This window comes from Lipophrys pholis, assembly GCF_963383615.2.
Source record: "Lipophrys pholis genome assembly, chromosome: 11".
NCBI classification, from domain to species: domain Eukaryota; kingdom Metazoa; phylum Chordata; class Actinopteri; order Blenniiformes; family Blenniidae; genus Lipophrys; species Lipophrys pholis.
In genome coordinates this window covers 16,891,974-16,913,321 of record NC_137631.1, presented here as the reverse complement: position 1 = coordinate 16,913,321, position 21,348 = coordinate 16,891,974, and the positions used below count along the sequence as shown (strand labels likewise).

The following is a 21,348-nucleotide window of genomic DNA, read 5'->3' as shown; positions in this document are numbered from 1 at the left end:
TTTATGTTTTGGATGTTGCATGTTTTGTTGATGGTTCGTCTGTATATTTTGCCTAAAGATTATGTTTAAAAAGAAAGAGAATATGTATAGATTTATCTGTATGCTGAGTGTAAAGAAATATGCTTGTAAAGTTGTCTTGTTTTTCACTCAGTGTAAAAACAAAGAGCATATACTGTTATGGTTTTGTGGTTGTACACAGGATGTGTTGAGATATGCAAATTGTGCTGTAAAAAAAAAAAAAAAAAAAAAAAACACACAAAAAAAAAAGAACATCAGCGTTTCCCCGATTCTAAAGAATAAATATTAAGAAGAGCTATATTGCACATGAAGAGTCGAGCTTGGTTATGTTTCAATTCTTCGCACAAAACATTCACACGGTCTCCTATTTTCATTCTCACTTATGAATCAAAAGGAATTTCCCCTCAGGAAATTAAGTACTTTCGATTCTGATTTGGAACAAAAAGAGTTCTTCGTCAGTTAATTCAAAAGAAGTGGGTAACCCTCAAACAGAGCTTTTTCAATTTGTGGGGTGGGCCCTGAGAGCCTCTGAAAAAAAACTGTTTGTTCCCCATTTAACTGAAAAGAAATTATGACAAAAAGAAATAAATGGAGAGAAAAAGTGCATTAAGATGTACCAGACTTCAAATGTATGCCTCTAACTAACATGAGAGGTTTTTCACCTATAGATCCTATTAGCTGTTAGTGATTAGGAAGTCCAGCATTCAGTCATGAATTATGACTTGTCCTTAGACGAAGTGAGGCTCGTCAATCGTGAGGCGGCGCTACTTCTCCCACACTTTGCGAGTCCTCACTTTAAATACACTTTATTCCTTAGGACCATTCAAGGGCAAAGTGCACTTCCCCCGTGACCTCCGCCTCCCTTCAGACTTTGAATTATTGCTCTGAAAATAGCAAACCATTTTATTTATTTATTTAAATTTCTGGGAGAAGTGCAGCTTTAACTAAAACAGTAATACATGCAGGGTGTCTGGTAAGTGCATTTCCTATGAGTCATTTACTAAAGAGATTTCATAAAATTGAAATTTCAAGACATGACATGGCACAGTTAGTACATGTCTTTATATATGAGGCTGACCACACAGATATGCAAAGGCTCCCCGTTTCCTTGAAGAGTATAATATCTGAATAAATGCAAAAACTTTTACTATTGATAACATTAACACTCGTGAAGTACGTTTTCACAGACAGGTCAACTTTTCATAATGAGTGTTATAAAGGGTCTAATGAATTCTTCAAAACTTTCTGAATTAATTTGATTCAATCTAATGAACAGAATCAAAAATTACAGGCAGGTTAAGTTTAAAACAATGGACAAATACTTTGTGACTCACAGCCAGTCCATCCATCTATTGTTTTTACAGGACAGAATACATCCTGGGCAGGTCACCACCTCAGCACAGGGCAAACACAGACACAGACACAGACACAGACACAGACAGACACACACACACACACACACACACACACACACACACACACACACACACACACACACACACACACACACACACACACACACACACACACACACACACACACACACACACACACACACACACACCTAGGGGCAGATTAAATTTACCAATTAACCTTGAATGCATATTATTGGATTGTGGGAGGAAACCCATGTAAAGGGAGAACATGCAAACTCACCCACACAGAACCCAGACCTTCTCGCTGTGAGGCGAGAGCGCTAAACACTGCGCCACAGATACTATATATGATATTTTAATATGATTATAATGCAGGAGATCAATAGTTGTGACAAGTTTCTGCTATATTTTGTAATAATCTAAAATGTACTTTGAGACAGCGTTTAAACCATACGGATTAATGAGAGTGGTTGATGTTCTCATGACTAACCACCAGGTGGCAGCACCCACTACCTAATAAAACTTACTTTCCCTAGTCAGCACATTTTCAGTCAGGGAGTATTTTATTTCATTAACGATTTGAAGAGGAAGCTGTGTAGGCCCTTCTTTCTACTGAGGCAACCTAAATTAATCCAATACTTCAAAGCTCGCCATAATGAATAATGTCTGTGAATGTATATTTAGTGAAAGATGAAAAGAAGAAAAACGACAAGAAGTGTAACAAACAACATTTGTTTTTAATTTTTTGTTGTATCAGTTATTGTGTACTGGGTTCAATAATAGGATAATTTCTTTAACGCGACCATAGACAGTAAAATATGTTGCAGTCACTGTTTTAATGCAACAATCTCTGTTACTGATGCCATATTCCTTTTTTTTTTTTTTTTTTTCATTTTACTAACAATCATCACCTTTTCCACTCTGAGAAGAGGTGCAGCAGTGCAACATGTGTAGGGAGTAGTGAGACGGTCCCAATGAAGAATAATAATTAGGGGGAAAACCTCCTACTGAATGAGGATGTCTAGCAGAGGGGCATCCACCTCTCCATATCCTCCACACATTACTCTGCTATTATGCTCCTCCACTCCACACCACCTCTCCAGCTCTCACCATCTTCCTATTTTTTCCCCCATCCCATCAGATGCATCTGTTCCACTACTTGAGAAAATGAGTGTGAGAGAGGTGTAGAGGGAGAGAACGTGCAGATGGAATGAAGGGGATGTTGGGGGAATTAAACATTGGAGAACCTGATGTGGAAGAGCAACAGCGCAGTATACAGTGGGAAAAAATGCATAGGTGGGGAAGGAGAGACAAAGGGAGAAAGGGAGGAAAAAGGGGGGGGGGGGGGGGGGGGGGTGAGGGTGAGAGGACAAGCGAGGTGGTGTGTGGTTGCCCGGCAACGATTGATAACCAAATCCCCAAGCATCCTGCCTGCGAGCTGCCCTGCCCTCCCTCCAGACCTGAATTTCACACGCACGCACGCACGCACGCACGCACGCACGCACGCACACACACACACACACACACACACACACACACACACACACACACACACACACACACACACACACACACACACACACACACACACACACAGAGCTTTTCTTGACTTAACTCGTTCCCCTGCCATTCACCCAAACCTTAATCATTGCAGCTAAGTGCCTAATCCTCACCGTGACACAATCAATTTAAACCCTTGAAACTGTGTTAATTGATGCTGGATCCAGGTTTGTGGGTCCCTGTTATAGTTCCACCTCATGGGCTTTTGGGTTTTGGACATCACAACACAGACTTTTATGATGAACATAGTTTTGTATACTGCCAGGTGCATGTATCTATGTATATGGCATTTATACACCTGTATTGGGATTCACTACACATACCTCAACCATATAAACCAAACATGACGGATGGCACTGCGATTTATTGGGCTTTTATTGTACTTTTCTGATAAGAATTTATATTGTAGGCCTATATGTGAAATTAATACATCTGTCACTCTCTTGCAGTCATTCTTGCAGCCTTTCACGGTACACCGGGATAACTGATCAGGACTGGCAGAGATTGCGCGATCAAAGCCAGGAACTCCTCCATCATCTCCAGTTTGTAGGAACTGGAAGACTGAAAGACATTTTAAAGCTGTATTATTTGTATTCAGCGGGCGTGTGCTTGTGGGAGGTACCTGTAGTCAGAACCTCCTTTGACCAGGTGTTTCTTTATAGGGAGCTGAAGAAAAAAAAAAATATATATATATGTTACTCTTTATGTGGAATGAGTCCAACAAAAAAAGGCATGTGCTTTTTCATGAACCGAGCAAAAAAGAAAAAAGAAAAAAAAAACGATAAGCAAATTCGATATCCCTCTAGAGTAAACTTTGTTTTTCTTCATCATAAAAATAATTTAAGGTTTGTGGATTGCAAAATGATGTTTCTTTCTGACTTCAGATTGGGAAAGAGCGGGGACACTGGGGAGCGAGAGAGAGGGAGCGAGAGCGAGGGAGGGAAAGCGGGAGCGAGGGAGTGTCTGAAACATCCACATCCAGCAGCATACCTGTTAGAGCGGTGGCTGATCAGATTAGATGTGTCAGGGCTGCTTAATCTGAGAGGGAGCGACAGTCCACGGCCACACACGCCGCTCGCGCACACGGGCGGCGGAGGGGAGAGGAGCAGATTGGATATTGACGCGCGTCGGGGAATTTCCTCCCTCCACCCCTCCTCCTCCTCCTTTTTTTTAATTTTCTTTCTTTCTTTTTTTTCCCCATTCTTCCAATGGATACCTGCAGGGTGCGAGCCTGTGTGTTTCTTGTCCTGGTATGGCAGGGCGGCTGTTTGGCATCACAGTTCCCGACACAGCTCATGTAAGTACCGTAATCCTATTGTGGGCAATAGGCTTGAATGTTCTAGTTTGGCAGACTCCTTTGTTTGAAGTGCTCACCGTTTAGATACAAGTGTTGTTTTTTTGTTTGTTTTGTTTTTTTTTTCTTGATTATTCTGAAGCAGTGTGCACACTCTGCACGGTACGTGGGTGTGAGAGTGGGTGGGCTGGTCGTTTCATTCATGCACCGACGGTCATCCTGGGCAAGAGGAGAACAGTTCACGTTTCCCTGCTCGCCTCCAGGCGTCCATCAACGCTGCTCACTGCGAATCAGCTGTAGTTGGTCGCCGGTGGCCAGAGAGAGCGGTGACCGGCTCCTATTGTGAAGAAGTTGTGGAGGAGTTCCAGCGATCCAGCAGCTCTGTGCAAAATGTCAAAAGCTGGCCTTTGCCTGTGGTCCTTGCGAGTTTGGCACCAGTTTATCTAACCCTGCAGTTCGCCCATAACCCTGTAGTCAACAAAACAAGTGGCCCATGATTGGAGGATTATGTCATTTTGCGTATTAAATTTTCAGGCAATTTCAGCTCCTAATGAAATGCATTTTTGAAATCCATTGCATACGTGGTTTGTAATTCAGAACCAGTAAATCAAAACCTCCTCTATTTATTCAAGAGTCTGCTCACAGATGGGAAACCAGCATTTGTAAATACAAGCAGGATTAAAAAATAAAAAAGGAGAATAAAAGACTTAGAAAGACTTTAAATCCCATTTGGGAGACAAGTTACAGTAAGTTGTGTAAAGAGACACATTAATGTAAAGTGGCAATAATTTATGCAACACGCTTACAGATGTAGGTAGTGAGCAACATGTTGTCATCTGGCCAACACGTGAATTTCATTAAAGTCATCTATGTCACTGAGGCTGGGGTACATGCCAGAAATACTGTACAATACTGTATGATTAAATAGTGTGTAGGTTGTAGAAAACAGTTTTGGAGGTGTGTAGTTATATACACAAGATGGGGTTGGGCGTGGGTCCGGGCCTCTGGATACCCCACAAAACACACACAACCACACCCACACGCGCACACACACGTGCACACACACGCCATTTAGATGGGATTTCATCTTATGCATAACAAAAAACCCTGTATTTGTGCAGCCTAATGGCAAAAGCAAAGAGCGACTCCACACCAAACTGTCTTATTGGAAATCTGCCTATCTGAGAATATCCTCAGTGTAAATGAGGAAGGGAGTGTTTCAAAATCAGCTTGGTATACAATAGAGTCTGCTTTATTGAAGTTGAAATGATCATGACTGAACAAACCAACTTAATAATAATAAAAAAAAAAAACCCTGTCAGATTACATTTTTCAGAATAATAATATTTCATATTCTTGCTTTGTTAACCATTCAATCATTCAGTATCATCCTCTGTGGATGTACTATGTCCATAACCTCTCCGCCCCAATTGAATGTTTGTGGAATTCATTTTCCATTAGAAATGGAAGAGGTTATGAGGGCTCTCTTCTTTTTGTTTTTTTTAAGCTTTTCGGAGAATCAAATGGAGCATTGCTGAAGTATGAAAAGGTTTTTCTTCTTTATCAAGGTATATCATATTTCCTCAAAAAACAACATGCAAATAAACAGCACATCCAGTATATGGCTGTCCCCTGTATGGGTTTATGTTTTGCAGAAGCACAATTAAAGTGTAGAAAATACTCGCAGGCCACTGATACAATCTAATATGACTTATTAAAAAAAACTCTGACATTCATTCAGCCTTGACAAAAGTAGTAATGTTCATTTCCTGAGATAATGAGTCAGGGTTTAATGTAATGGCAAACGGATTTCAATTGATTTCACTCACTCACCTATCTATCTATCTATCTATCTATCTATCTATCTATCTACCTATCTATCTATCTGAAAGGGGTGAAAATTTGAACTTCCCATCGGGAGAGTAATAAGAGAGCTGGGAGAACTCCCAGAAGTGGGTCTGATGTCACCCAGCAAAGCATTGGCTTTAGGGGAAGTCAAGGAATTAACTTGCTCTGTGAAAAAATAAATGATTTTCATCTCTTTTTTTTTTTTTTTTTTTTTGCTCATAATGACAAATGAATAAATTGCATTACTCTCGTTGGCTGCTACATTGAAATAGATTTGGTGTTTGCAACGATTGCTAAATTTCTTAGACGAAAACAAAGTAACAGCCGCCGAGCAACTGTGCACGAATCCAGAATGAACAAAAATCGTGCCTTGGTTTGTTCAATCTCCCTTGTGTTTGTTGTACATGATGACAAGTTTTTCTCTTCTCTATTCTCTGACAGCAGCAACGAAGCGCCACTGCAGGAGGCAGCCTTGTTGCTTGAGGTTATTGTCATCTGAATGCTGTAAACTGGGAAATGGGACATTCCTATCTACTGACTATCTCAATTCCCAACTGCATTACGCATTAAGACAGTAACAGATAACAACATAAGAAAACTACTTAAACTGTACAGTCTATTTACCAGGTGCAATCTCCAAGATTGCACTAAATCAAAATGGAGAGAAAGTGTTCTCATTTGGACTACACAGTATGGCAAACCATAACTACGTGTTTTTTTTTCTATCTCTAAAAAACTTCAAATAGCAAAAAACATTTTGTACAATACCCAGGATATCTAGAGCAGCATATCTTATGTGAATTTCCAAAACGAGCAGAATCGCAAATCTAAGATTTTATTGGTTGGGAAATAAATTTCGACTAAGGATTTGGTCAAGGTGTAAAGCAAAAAAATGGCCAACTTCGTATAAAGGGATCGTTTAATTTCTGGGTCAGACTGAACAAGAAGTGAATTTGCCACATGGGTGTTCGAGTGGAAGCTGGAGAGAGTGAGCAGAGCACCGCGGGTTGTTTTGGTGCATTACAGTTGGTGTTGCCGTGCCTCATTCTGCATTTTGTCTGGACTGGGCAGATTTTGTCTTTGCCTCTGTAATGATGTGTAATTAGACTGTAGTTTAACACAGACGCCCACTGAGAAACACACGATGAGCCAGCTCATTACTCGCTCGTTCCAAAGTGATTGTACCACAACATCTGTCTCTCCCTCTCTCTCTCTCTCTCTCTTTTTTTATTGTCTTGCTGACTCTCTTTCTGTTTGTTACCCTCACTTTCTCTTCTCTTTTCTGTAAAACAATGTAGGGCGATATCTGACCCACTTGCTATTTGTATGTTTGTGTGCATGTGTGTGCGTCTAATTATCCAGCATCTTACCACAGGCTGCAGTAATCAAAGCTCACCAACCAGAGCAGAAAATAAATAAATAAATAAAAATGACTACCTCAGCTCAACAGCACTGACTTTATTAGCGTTTATCACAGGCATCTCTGAATCATCACGTCATTTTAGCCATTATTAGGAGTCCAGTGTACGACATGTGCCACCAGCATGAAAAATGATGAAAGTACCATCGTGCTACTTTGCCTTGCCTGCTATTTGTCTCATAAAACATAGAATGAGATGCATTATAAGTGAGCTGATTTCATCAGCCACTGTGGACCATCAACATCTTAATGAAACGACACGAATAATGAAACTACGAGTGAGGATTTTGAAGTGCAAAGTCTACGTGCACAGACGTCTTTTAACACACTGACTGTTAAACATCAATTTAGCAAGAAGGTGTAACTGCAAAAATCCATACTGTTATATTGTAGGAAGTGGCAATATTTTTTATTACACCCTTTCTCCACATAATAAGCCAAATACATAACACAGTGTTTGGTATTCCTACAAAGATATACAAAACTCTTAAAAAAAAAAATTGTTGGAGTATAGGATTCCCATCATTTGAAAACTGCACTAAGCTGTTATGCAGAAGACACATTTCATAGAGCCTGGGACACAATCTTTTAAATGTTTTTTTGGTTTTTTTTAAAGTGCGCAGCAAAAAGTGCATATCATCCAGAGTGAACGTGTAGTTGAACACATACACATACTACTGCTCAAGCTGGGTTATCTCATCCATTTGTCAGCACCTGGGGCTTGTTGTTAGAGGGATTTACAGAGGCAGCAGTAGGTTTCACTAAAGCGAAACTTGGGCCCTCCACTACTGTTGTTGGAAGCATGCACGCACACACAAAGTCTCTCTAAATCAGTGTTGACTGTCAGTGCTTCATGCTTTAAGGGTTTAGGTGTCCAGTTTCCATTAATACACCTGCACAGGAGATTTTGGGGGCCAAGCGTCCTTTCCAGAGGAGGGGAGGAATCAAAGACAAGCAAGATACTCAATAATCGTATAGGGTGGCTAATTCATACTCGTCATTAAATTAACTATGTAATAATAATTATATTAGCATGTACGTTCAGATTCAGGGATTCTAAGTAGTTTTTCTCTCATATCTGTTCTGAATACCAGTATACAGCCACTTACCAACATGACAAAAGTGACATAACATTTCTGTACTGTTCCTGATGGCAGGAACTAACTTGAGTATGTTTCATAACCAGAACTCATATTCTGTTTATGAGATATACTAAATTCATAGACAACCACAGTCATTACAGTGGACCTCAGGACTTCCACATACATCCAATCACAGACAAGAATCCCCAGCATGTCACATATCCCTTAGATGAGCGTCTTAATACTATAATTATAAAAAAACAAATATCATGGGAAAAAAAGATGCAGAAGCACATCCTTTCTGACAATTATGCAGTTGTGAAATCAAAATAAATCTAGCCCGCCTGAGTATATGAGAGTCAACTGAAAGAGGGGCTAAACTGAGGGACTATAGCTGATCCCAGCAGACATTGGGTATTTACTGACAATTCAAATTCTTTAATCCCAGGGAAAACCAACGCATACACAGGAAGAACATGGAAAGTCCACAAAGGAAAGTCCTTGTAAATCTGCAGTAGAACAAGGGATCTAATTTGTGTGAGATGTTTCAATACCATTGTGCAGTGCTGGCATTACAAGTATCCTGTACATAAGACAAGATTTGAAAACGAGCACAACACACTGGTAAAAAACGTATATCTGTATGCTTAAAACAAACAAACAAAAAAAAAAAACACTATGCATTTGATCAAATGGACATCAACAAAACTCTTTTTGTTTTCCCCTTATGGCCCTTCTAAAAAGACAATGTCACATATTTGTATTGAAAAGACATGTTCTGCCAACAGCCAGTTACACAATACACTGAGTAAGTGAAAACACAAAATCAATCAATACATTTATTGGCAACATTGTATTGTGGTCAAGTATGGAGTTTTTTCCTGATTTCACGGTTTATGTCTCTTTCTGTTATCAGCCTGATGTAAATCCCTGATAAAGTCGTTAACATTTGAACTTGACAAAATGTAATTACAATCCACAATAGACCTTTCTTCCTCTGTGTTCACACTGAGGACTTTCTTTCAGAGTCAATAGTTTATCCAGTGGCTGTCATCCCAATGCTGCTTTCTATATCCAAACAGTATTGCAGTCTCTAAACAGTACATAAGCAAGGCATCGTTAAAAAACTAAGATGAACGATATCACTTGCATTGTGAAAAGGGCTTCTACAAATGCCTAGACAGCTGCATATCCAAACTTTTTGCTTGTTGCTCTCCCTCTGAACTACTTTACACTGCACTTTGGTGTCCTCTCCTCCAGTGTCTCACTGTGCTCCACAAACGTACTTGCTCTGAATTGTATCCATCCACTGTGGATTTTGTGGCCCTGATGCATATTTTCTATGTCATTGTCTGCCTTTTTGATCTTCTGCTCTTTTCTCTCTTGCCACCTGCCATCGCTGCATCGACAGTCACAGTAGATGTGTCACACACACTGTAATCTGCATCACTTTTATTACACTGCTGCACTTTAAGTTTTTGAGAATATTCAATGTGAATAAAACTTTGCTCCATGTTATATCCATTGTGCCTATGTCTGGGTACAGTAATGTCTTTACCATTGGGGGAGGGGGTCAAAGCTTAGTCCGTGTTATTGTGACTGCATTGCAATGAGAACATCTGTATTCTGCACCAACCTGTTGTCATTCTCATGCAATATTAATGCTGCCTTCTCCTTATGTGCATGCACTCACCTACAGAGTGCACCCACGGCAACAAGCCCCCTACTATATTCCAAATTAATGCAGCCACATGCACCCAAGTATTTTGCTCCAGCAAGTGTATAACATGGTGCTTCCCTGTAAATAAGACTGATTATTCAGCCAGTTAATACATAATGTCTGCAGTTTGCACACCTCTTTTTTTCTGGCAGCACAGTGAGTGTTGTTCCTTGTCAGTGTGATGCGTGCATGTAATTACTGTATTCTGACAAGATGAATAAAGGTGTTGGATACAAAATTTAAACTTAGACTGTAGTATAGGTGATGTGTGGAAGGATCAATCCTTGGAGCTTTTGTGAGTTTCTATGCTGCGGTGCCATCTGCCGAGTCTGATCTGCGTCCTATTGCTACATCTCTGGTACCAGCAGGCCAGGAGTGATGTTCAGCTCATGTACAGCAAAGCATGTTGTGCTGGCTAGCCTTGCACCTGTCTACTCACATCAGTGTTACCGGTCCTAACACTGGCTGACACGTCTCTGATTGGTTGACTTTTCGGTTGAACTCTCAGAAAGTAATCGTATTGGTTGACACGGTGTGTGTTTTATTGGAAGACATTTTGTTTGTTCCTGGTGATTCGAATTGGATTGGTTGACATTTTGCCTGACCTATGAGTGGCTCTCTTCGGCCTTGTTTGTTTTGAAGCTATGTGACTGGATAGTCTCGTTAGATGATAGACGTAAGATAGCCTGATTGACAGTTTAATTGGTCTGTGAAATGTCTGCGATGTCCCTTGTGAAGAGGCGACACCTCAGATACAAGATAGGTTATGCGTGTTTCTTTGTCCCGCAGGATTAAAGAATGGGTCGATCAGATGCAGAAAGAGCTCGTCACCCTGGCAGACACAGCCACGGCTGGGAAGAGCCTCACAGAGGTAAAACCAAGGAAACGCTATATACAGATATAGGCCTAAAGAAAGAACATCATCCAAATGTAACACTGCTGCAGAAAGCTACACTTTGTTCAAAATACCCACAGTCATTGACTTCATCTGCAAAGAAAAACAAAATGAAGACACCGTTTACATGTGGGTCTGTATGCTTTGTCTTTTATTCGTTTAGATTTTTATAAGGAACAGGCAACTCTACACTGTGGAACAGAATGACGCAGAAGAGCTGGTGGCCAGAGCAGCCAGGAACATAGAACAGCTGCTGCGGAAGAGGTCTGCTGCCTTGAAGGTAAGACGCGCTCTGCTCGGAGGCACCAACTGTCAGTGTGCGATTTTATGCTGCTTTTGATGCTGTGCAGGACAGCGTCTTTATTAACTAGGACTATAATGGAAAGATGCTTTCCATCTGTTTTCATCCCGTTAATGCGGACTCTCTTATACACTTAACAAACTGTAACGTTATAATACTGAAGAGTTCTTCAGTCCTTTAGTATTTACCTACACAAATGGCTGAAATGTCAATAGAACAGAACAGAACAGAACAGAATAGAATAGAATGGAATGTATTATAAATGTTACAGAAATGGGAAAGCTTTTAGCAGTTCATGCTGGAAGTGCAAAATTAATACAAACGGCAACACATTAGAATAAATAGAGTGAATCCAATTTAATGGATTGAGGGGTTATTGCATCAAGTCTTGTATGGAGAGGATGCTGCGAAGCGTGTGTGTGTGCGCGCGTGCTACAGTGATAATGAAAGGAGTTTACTTTACTCTGTTCATTGTAGACAAGTTTAAAGCATTTAGTTTACATGGGAATTGGTAGGAGACAAACTAGATTTGTGGGTTTTTTCACACAACGGATTGCGCTGTGGGTCTGACAGAGCTGCAGCTCTGCAACTCGCTTTAAATACTCCACCAGAAAATATCACAGTTTTTCTTAAGTTTCTGAAGTGGTCTCACAAGAAGCTGCTGCACGTTTAATAGTGTGGTAGCAGAAAAAGAAAAATTGCAATAATCCTTAAATCCAAAATGTTTCCAGTCCAACTACTTCTGCTGGTGGCACAATGCTGTTGTGGTTTGCACTTTCCTCTAAATTCTGAATTGTGAATCTTGGGTGATTTTCTATTTCTATGTCTGCCCTGGTGACCTCTTCTCGGTGAACCCCGTCCTTTTCTTACTATGCATTCATAAGACAAATACATCCAGATTTGATAACTGAAGTTAAATACTTAGAAATCATTAAAGCTTCTGCTCTCACAAATGTAATGAAATATAGACTTTTTTGTGAATTACGAATGGTTAAACAGGCTCATTCACAAGTTTCTACAAAAAACAATAAGCACAATGTTACAGGCACCCGACCATCTGGTTGTTTTGTTTTTATTGACCTCTTTATCTGGTGGAGGTTTCCGAAGTGTGGTTTGCTGTGGGTGTGGCTGAAGTTTGAGTTTTTTATTAAAAACATTCACAAATCTGTATTGTTTCTCTGTACCAAAATGTTTCTTCAGATGGAAACAAATGTTTAAAATCTGATTAAGTCAATCAAACAAATCTTTTGGAGGCCTTTAGTGGACCACATGCACCCATTTCAACACTGTACAATATATTATCATTGTGGACATTATATGCTGTCTTAATTGTGAGGGGATGTTTATATAAATGTATTTGAATTTACACATGGAATTTTGTTCAATTGTGATTGTGCATAATGGAGAGAGGATGGAGCATGGACACAAAAGAGTAAAAAGAATGGAGTGACATGTTCTGCAGGAAGGAATGTGATAATGAAAGCCATGAACCTGGGGACATACTTTCTTTCTCCCCCCCATTTTATACATTTGCACAATTAACAGCACACCTTGCTTTGCCTTTATAAGGTCTCACCATTGTTGTCCTATTAGTAATGGAAAAAGGAGTGTTTATAAATGTCCATAAACACATATCCTGCCAAGTCTCTGTCTTGTGTACGACCCTGGTGCTCTAATCATTTTTCCAAGTGCTGGTGCTTTTAAGACGCGTAAGCAGCAGAGTGAAAATTGGCTCTCGTGAACCACATGACACAAGACAGCAACTGTTGTGAGGTTGGGTTGCGTTAGTGTGTCAGTTTATGTGCGCAGGGTTTATAAGGGCAGGTGGTGGGTGGGGCATCAGCTGGCCTGATGTTGACAGTTGATCCAGTCTTGAGACATCAATCATTTCTTCTCTCTTTATTGAGTGTTTGTCACAACCCCTCTTACGTCTAACCTCAAGGCACACTGATATTGGATTCTGTGTCCTGAGATGTATGGAAGGGAAGACAAATGGATGAATGAGCATTGGCAAAAAAAAAAATTGCGCATGAGCATGATGGATACGTTGATTGATGGCCAAATCTAAAGAAGACAGCTGCACAGGATTAAGAGGAAGAGCAACTGTGTGACAAAATAAGGAATTGAGCTCTTTCATTAGGTTTCTGGTGTGAGTGTAACCTTCCTAAGTCTTGTAGACTTCACACAGGAGCAAATCCCAATCAGAATAGAAATAAATTGTCTCAGTGTAGTAAGCAGTTGGGCTCACTTTGGTTAGATGCTGAAACTTTAGCTGTAAAGTTTATTAGATGAAATGAAGTGAAATAATTAATCACTGTCCATTTACAACACCTTTCATTTAAGATTGTGAGGTTCTGGCAATATCAATTGAGTGGGGATTGCCCAAGGCACTAGAGTCATTTTGACTTAGCTGTCAACAGCATATAAACTTTCATCTTTCCTTTTGTCTTTCGTCTGCCACTCCCTCTTGTCCTCTTAGTCTCACTTTCTCTGATCTCTGACGCTGCATGATGGATGACCTTCCAGAGGCCAAAGTTTACCAAGCCACAGGTGTTTGAAACCAGACTATGTCTATGTGTGCGTGCGTGCATGCATGCTTCCATAAAGTGTGTGGCAGAATGTAACATGCATTATTAATATGTACCCGGTTGCACACTGTTAAGAGGGATTGCCTTATCAAAGGTTTTACAATATATACTGTGGCTTTAGCTCAACAGGGAGCACTTGTTCAGAAAGAAACCACAAGCATACTCCCCAACTGGGGAAAACACATGTAGTGACTGGGGTGGTTGTTTGAGCTATTTTCATTTCCTTTTCTCAGTTTGTTCGCGGCCATCTTCACCAAATGAATATCTCCCAATGTTGTTTGCTATAAGCTTGTGGTTTCAGATGGTGAATTTTGTATCCAGGAATTTTCCAACACACATATATATATATATATATATATATATATATATATATATATATATATATATATATATATATATATATATATATACTGTATATATATACTTTTTTTTTTTTTTCCCCCGGAAACTGAAAATCCATGTATTACAACTCATGCATGAATTCATATAATTAATGGCATTTACAGGGAACCTGCTTATAACCGTCCATCTTCTATACCACTTCATGCAACCTCAGGTAGGTGGGGTGAAGGCTCCAATCCAAACTGACTACTTTAAAAGGGAGGTTACACCTGCGACAGGTCACCAGTTTTGCTGGCTCGAGTCGGACTTTTCTGTGTGGAGTGTTCCCGATGAGTGTACTAACACCTAAACACCTGTCAGGGGTTTCACAGTTATGTGACCTTTCTGCTGAGGCTTATAACTGTATCACTGTCTTCCTGCCTGCTGCTGGATTTCTCATGTCAGTCACCCAAAAATGACCCACTTGCCTGGTGACAAATTGCTTATGAAGTTAAACAGAATAGATATAATATTTAACCCTCATTTGCTCCCACATGAGCTGTTAAATCCATTTAGTTTGGCTGGAAATTTGTCAGATTTCCCCTTTGTATGTATTTACATCAACCTTAGCCACAATGGATCCTCCTACACTGGAAAGTCTCTCTAGACTTTCAAGAACACTGAAGCCTACGACTCCCAAACTTTATCATGTGAGAATAAAAAATAAATAAATTATAAAAAGGATCAATGCCAACAAAAAGGGATGCTGTCATAAAGGGACCACTTGACTCCTACATTGTATTTCAGGTTAGTGAACACTGTAACTATCTTAGTGTTTGCTTTGCATTATCTTGCCGAGGACTAAATGATCACTAGAATACTAATGATAATGTTAATAATAATCTTCGGCTTATGCTAATGTAAAGCAAATGCTTAGTGAGACAAAAGGCTTACTTACACAAAATAAAATGCACTTTACACAGTCTGGGGTGTAGCACAGGAGCCCAGTGCTCCTCTTCATGACATCATCTGCTTCTGTTTGCATGCTGCATTTTTGGGGTTTATGTTCTAAAAAGTTACCCGTGCCTTTTGAGCTTTACTGCTTTTTCTCATAACTGAAAGAAGGGATTTTTTTTCTTACATTCTCTTTTGGGTCCTAAATAAATGTAAGATGTAATACTCTTCTTACCGCTTATATAAAAAGAATGTCCGACAATTGCATCTTCACAGACTGACACAGATGTGTTTACTCATCCGTTAAGAATATGGACCCTCAACCAGGGTCATTACAGTCAACACTTCAAATGATGGTGAGCGCGAAAGAGTGATGACTGTAATATTTGTCAAATGTTGACTACTTAGTGGACTTGTACGATGTGCTCGAGGCACACCAATTACTTCAACACATCCATCCCTCCCCCATCTTTATTCCGTTCTCTCGTTGTCTCTCTGTCTGCGTACGCCGTAATTAAAAACTTAATTATTGATGCCGAGGAACTGTTTATACAAAATGTGAACTAATAAAACCCGGAAAAAAGACAGCTCCCTCACACATGGAAATACGCCTTTTCTCATATGCCTTTTGCTGTGTTGTGAGGAGGGCAACGAAATATGGGAAAGAAAGACATATTTTACAGCAACCATGTAAAGCTCGGCATGCTGCCTGTTCCCTGAATGGAACAGATATATCAAGTGATGACAAAGAGAAGAATTAGCAACAAAAACACTGGGATAAACACACAGACAGCACTTCTAAAGGTATGCTAATGTTTATATCAGGGCTGCGATTGCATCTCTGGCACTACGGGGGCAGAATAATGTTGGCGAACAATAAAGCCAACAGCTGCCTCAGAGAGCAGGATATAGAGAGGCAGAAGTTCTCCAATCATTTCAAACGACAACAAAATTTACGGGAACTGATCTTATGTGAACTAGTGCGATTGTATTCTCATTAAAAAATGTCATAACCGTTACTGCCAAAAGTAGTTGCATTCCAATAATGCATCACTTATTAACTGCTGTTTGTTTATCATTTCACAGAAAGGTTTAAAATGCCATCACACATTTGAATATTTAGTTTAGTGAGAGGAAAGCATTAGTCGTAATGCAAGTGTCTCACTAACAACTGTGTTTATTAAAGCTTGTTGTTTTGAAGAAAGAGGGTTTTTTAATTAAAATCTCTAAACATGTTGCCATAAGATGTAACTGAAGAATTCTACATCGAAACCCAAATTGCCACCTCCAGAAACTGAGCCTTCCTTAGTGCAGTTATAGTTCTCACAGCGCTCATGTAAAGAATATAACTCCTAATAAGTAGATAACAGCTGATGCAGCTAAACGCTGCCAAATACACAAACGGCATTTACTGTTGCTGACACCAATTGCAGCGCTCAGCTAAACAGTGACGTGCGTCATGGAATCACTGTAGCAGATCCAGAAGGAAACTGCATCTTTGGTCTAGACCTTTGTCAAACCTGTTCCTAAACACAAAAGCCACAATGCCGGTGCCGTCATTTACTTTAGTTGGAACAGTCTGAGTGAGGTGAAACTTTGTTGGCACACAAAGTGTGTGCGTGTGTGTGTGTGCGTACATGCTCATACAATTCTTGTTTTCCACTGATGTGATGGGCTCTATATATATATATATATAAACACACACAAAGAACATCCAATTCACAAAAAATGCCTTAATATCATCTCATTCCAAGCTGTAGACACTTTCATCCCTTCAGATTCTTTCATTGATGCAGGCACCATCACAGCCTCAGAATCTCGGACAGTGAAGTGTTTAAACGCCAAAAAGAAAGTTTCAGTGCTTTCAGTAAACAAGCAGAAATACCCATGAGCTGACCTTGAAGTCTCCATTAAAGGAGAATATAATGTTAGGAAATCAGCTGCTAGAAATGTTGTAATCTTTCCATGGAATCAGAGTGTATTACAGGTGCAAATATACAACTCGGAACTAAATAGATGTCAGAGCTACTTCTTTGTTATAAAGCATTCAGACCTCAGACTAGTTCACTCTGTGTTTCTTGGACCAGAACCAAACAAGGCAGCGTTCAGTTATTAAGCTCCCCACCTATGGAGCAAACTTAATGAATCTCTGAGCTCAGCTCATTTCAATCAGACCTGAAAACACTATTTTTCACTTCATCTTTCTCATAAGTTAAATTCTTAAAAAAAATAAATGTTTTTGTCTTATTACATTGTACATTCTTTCATTGTTTTGTGTGTCATTTGAATGTCTGTTTTGACTAATGCATTGTCTTAAGATCCTGTTTTCATGGCCTTGTATAGCTCTTTGAGTTGCCTTGTAAGTGAATGGTGCTATACAAACACATGGACCTTGCCAAACGTGCAGTATGTAAAATCTAGGTGGCAGGAGTGAGACACTATATTACCCACATCATGTTACATGTTATGAATTCCTGCCATGTTCCTTGATTTAACATTTAGCCTGTAGCAAATTCCAAAACTACAGTTGAATATGGCCTACTACGCGTGACACTTGCACTTAACTGTATCGTACCTCTGAGTCATAACACTCAGGCCTCGTTGACACGACATCATTTCTGCGTTTTCATTTCTGAAGAGTTTTGTCTTTACAGTAATCAATGTTTTAAAAATGATGTTTGTTTTCACGGAAATGGCAAAAACACTGAAAATGATGTAGTTTTCATGTTGGGGCACGACTTGGTCCTGTTGGTTGTTTTTGTTTTTGAAACACACAAATTAAACTAGATACAATAACAATGGCGAGTACAATACTATCAAGTCCCAGGAGAATATGGACTAGTCGTCATGCTACTCTGGAGGCCGGTAAGTTTGTCTTTGTCTGGTCCACATGCGCAGCATTTCAAGAGAGTTGTGTTTTCCTCCGTCTACACGAAAACGGAGTCAGTGTTCTCAAAATGTTTCACCTTGGGAGCCGCTTTTAAAAAGTAGCATTGTCAGTGGCTCCGAGCACCACTGTCGTGTAAACGGACACTGAAAAAGCCATGAAAGTTATTCACATGAAATCGTTGATCCGTCAACGGGACCTAAAAGGCCACAAAAAAACAAAGGGAATTACAGAAAATGTGTGTCGCTATTGAATAAATGGCAGAAGTGAAGAAACATGAGACAGCAAGTGTCAACAATTTCAGATCTCAATCTAAAGAGGGAATATGCAACTTTTCTGCAAACATGTAGATTGATTAAACCTTTATTAGTCCCACAGAATTGCAAATTGCATAGTATTTCCACATGAGCGTCACAGCATCAGTCAATAGCTTTTCTTTTCTTTTTATTTGGGACATTTTAAACACTTAAAAAATTATATTTTTGACACCTTTGTCCTCCAAAAGAACACTTTATTTTAAGGTGCTATAAGTGTTATCCGTGCATATGTTTAACACAGTCTTTGTGCTCCAGGTGTCGGCCCATATTTGTGTTAATCTGTTGCCTTCTGTCACAATGTTATAATAATAATGAGCACAAGATGTGACACCACAATGATTCTGTGTGTGTGTGTGCGTGTGTGTGTGCGCGCGCACATGCATGGGTGTGTGTGTGCGTGTATGCCAATGTGACGCAGTAATGAGCATGAGGCTATGATACGATCAGAGATATCCCAGTCTCCAGAGCAGATGTTACTCAACCTCCCATCTCCGCTCTGTGCTGATCATATTAAGAGGTGTCTGAGTGTGTCACCGTCTGTGTGCATGCATTCGTGTTTATGCGAGTGGGAGTGGGAGGAAGCAGTGCAGATGGGGAATTCTAACTAGACTTCTGGTAAGTCAGGGACACGCGCCTAATACATTTATTGCAAAGTAATTTAAAGGGTGTTGGTGGATCTCAATATGTGGCAGTTTGAACACTTCCACCAAAAGAGATGTAGTTTCTTCACATCTGACAGTGATTACTTGTAAATAAATGTGACTTGTAGAATTTTTATTGTCACTGTTGGTATACTTTTAATAATAATCTCTGTTTCTGTGCCCCTTTTACCACCATGTTAACATCCTCAGCCATTACTCAGAACACTGGTTCTACCAGTGGTGTTTTCCAGAACCTTTTTAGACAAAACAGAGGGAATGATTCAAAGTGGTTTTAACTTTGGCTTAAAATGAATGGTGAAATCTGTGTATGGATTTTCTCCTTCAGTCTCCTCCACAGTCCAAACGCATGCACATTAGGTGAATCAGTGTGCTTTATTGTGACCGTGTGCTTCTCTCTGTGTTTGCCTTGTGGGATCTACCTTCTCCCATCGTACGCTGGGATTGGCTTCAGCGCCACAAAGCCATGAGTTAGACATATACAGATGGATCGATGTATGAATGAAAAGTTGTATCAAATATAGATTCATAAAAGTGTTACTTGGTTTCAAAATAAGCATTTTTCCACAACTAAATGTGAATACTGAATACTCTGTGAACCTTGTATGTATGAGTCAGAAGGGGCCAAAGAGGGGGAACGAGAGCAAGAGCAGCTGTAGATATACCGTTCCCATCAGAGAGTTTGGCCTGAGAGAGAGCGAGAGAGAGAGAAGTTATGTGAAGTAGCAAGATTCTCCCATGGGTTCTCACAGCTGCATATACCTGGGCTCTATCGCTCTGCTCCATGCTCTCGCTCTCATTTTATTCATTTCACCTCTTTTTCTTTGAACGCCTTCGTCTCACCATCTCTGTCACCCTTCTTCTCCAGTCCACTGGGTCTGTCGCGTGTTCAGCTCCTGGCCTTTTGTCACAGCTCTCTGTCAAACTGAAATTTGAAATCAACCTTTCTTTTATCTCTTCTGACCTCTCTGTCTCGCCGTGCTCCCTGCTCGCTCCGCGTGCGGTTCCCCACTCTCTTCATGCAACCCACATCTTTGCCCTTCTCTGCTCTTTTATCATCTATTACCATCCTCCTTTTCTTCTCTTTGATTGTGTCTCCCGATTTCTCTTTCTCTCATTTTCTTGTCTTCCCCTAATCCTCTTGTTTCTCATGCGTCGTATTTGTTTATAATCTCCCTTTCTTCTGTTTATTTGTGTGCTTAAAAAACACAGGATATTTATTTAGAATACACAGAAGAAAGCAGTTGTTTTTGTTTTTGTCCCATGGCACAAACTCATGCTTGATAGATAAAGATTTTACCCCCCAAAACTGCAGCCCCTCCTCTTCCCACTGCTTTAAATCATTTTCAATCGTCCCAATCTACTCTCTTTTAAACTAGAATTTAATGAGCCAACTTTAAAGACTGTGATTGAGCTGAGTCAGAGTATTGTAATCTCTCTCTTCGGACGCTCCTTTCTATTAATACATCTGCTCATCATTTATTTAATTATTATCGCACACTCCCATTTACAGACTCCTCCATGTTTTTGTCACATTGACCCCTCACAGCTCCCCTGATGTCGTTTTCTTTTTGTAGTTTTCTTTCCCTCCCTTTGAACTGGGACTCATTATGTCAGATTAAAAGCTCGTATTCATGAATGTAGACACGTCAGACATGAGGAAGGGGGAAAAACAAGACTGTATGTGGGCGTTAATGATCTTTTAGACTGCTACTACTCTTGTGAGTATTGCTTTGTTTATGTGGGAGTCGGGCAGTGTGCTCTGAATGGCCCATTGATTTTAGGCGTGTGGAGCATTTCAGACGCACATACACGGGCTCATGAGTGCACACTCTCACACACACACACACACACACACACACACACACACACACACACACACACACACACACACACACACACACACACACACACACACACACACACACACACACACAAAGGGAGTCTGGGATTCTCTGTGAGGTTTAGCAGAGCCTTTCTCATCGTCCCTGTCTATCCTTTAAGCTGTGCTCTGCTTTCTCACTAAATGCATGGTGGGCTCCCAGTCTGCCCTGAATGACAACGAAGACTGGTGAGTGCGGGGCAGAAATACCTTTCTGTGAGGCCGG

At 40.2% G+C, this 21,348-nt stretch overlaps 1 protein-coding gene across 1 annotated transcript in view; it reads left to right on the top strand.

The window, feature by feature from the left end:
- Positions 1 to 3,965: 3,965 nt before the first annotated feature.
- The window catches only part of LOC308116394 (voltage-dependent calcium channel subunit alpha-2/delta-1), a 68,577-nt gene continuing 51,194 nt past the window's right edge, over positions 3,966 to 21,348 (top strand). Inside the window, exons 1-3 of the mRNA XM_080474566.1 lie at positions 3,966 to 4,251; positions 11,108 to 11,189; positions 11,377 to 11,493. Coding sequence (XP_080330692.1) covers positions 4,163 to 4,251; positions 11,108 to 11,189; positions 11,377 to 11,493 — 288 coding nt within the window. The 5' untranslated portion in view covers positions 3,966 to 4,162. The remainder of the gene's footprint in view (positions 4,252 to 11,107; positions 11,190 to 11,376; positions 11,494 to 21,348) is intronic.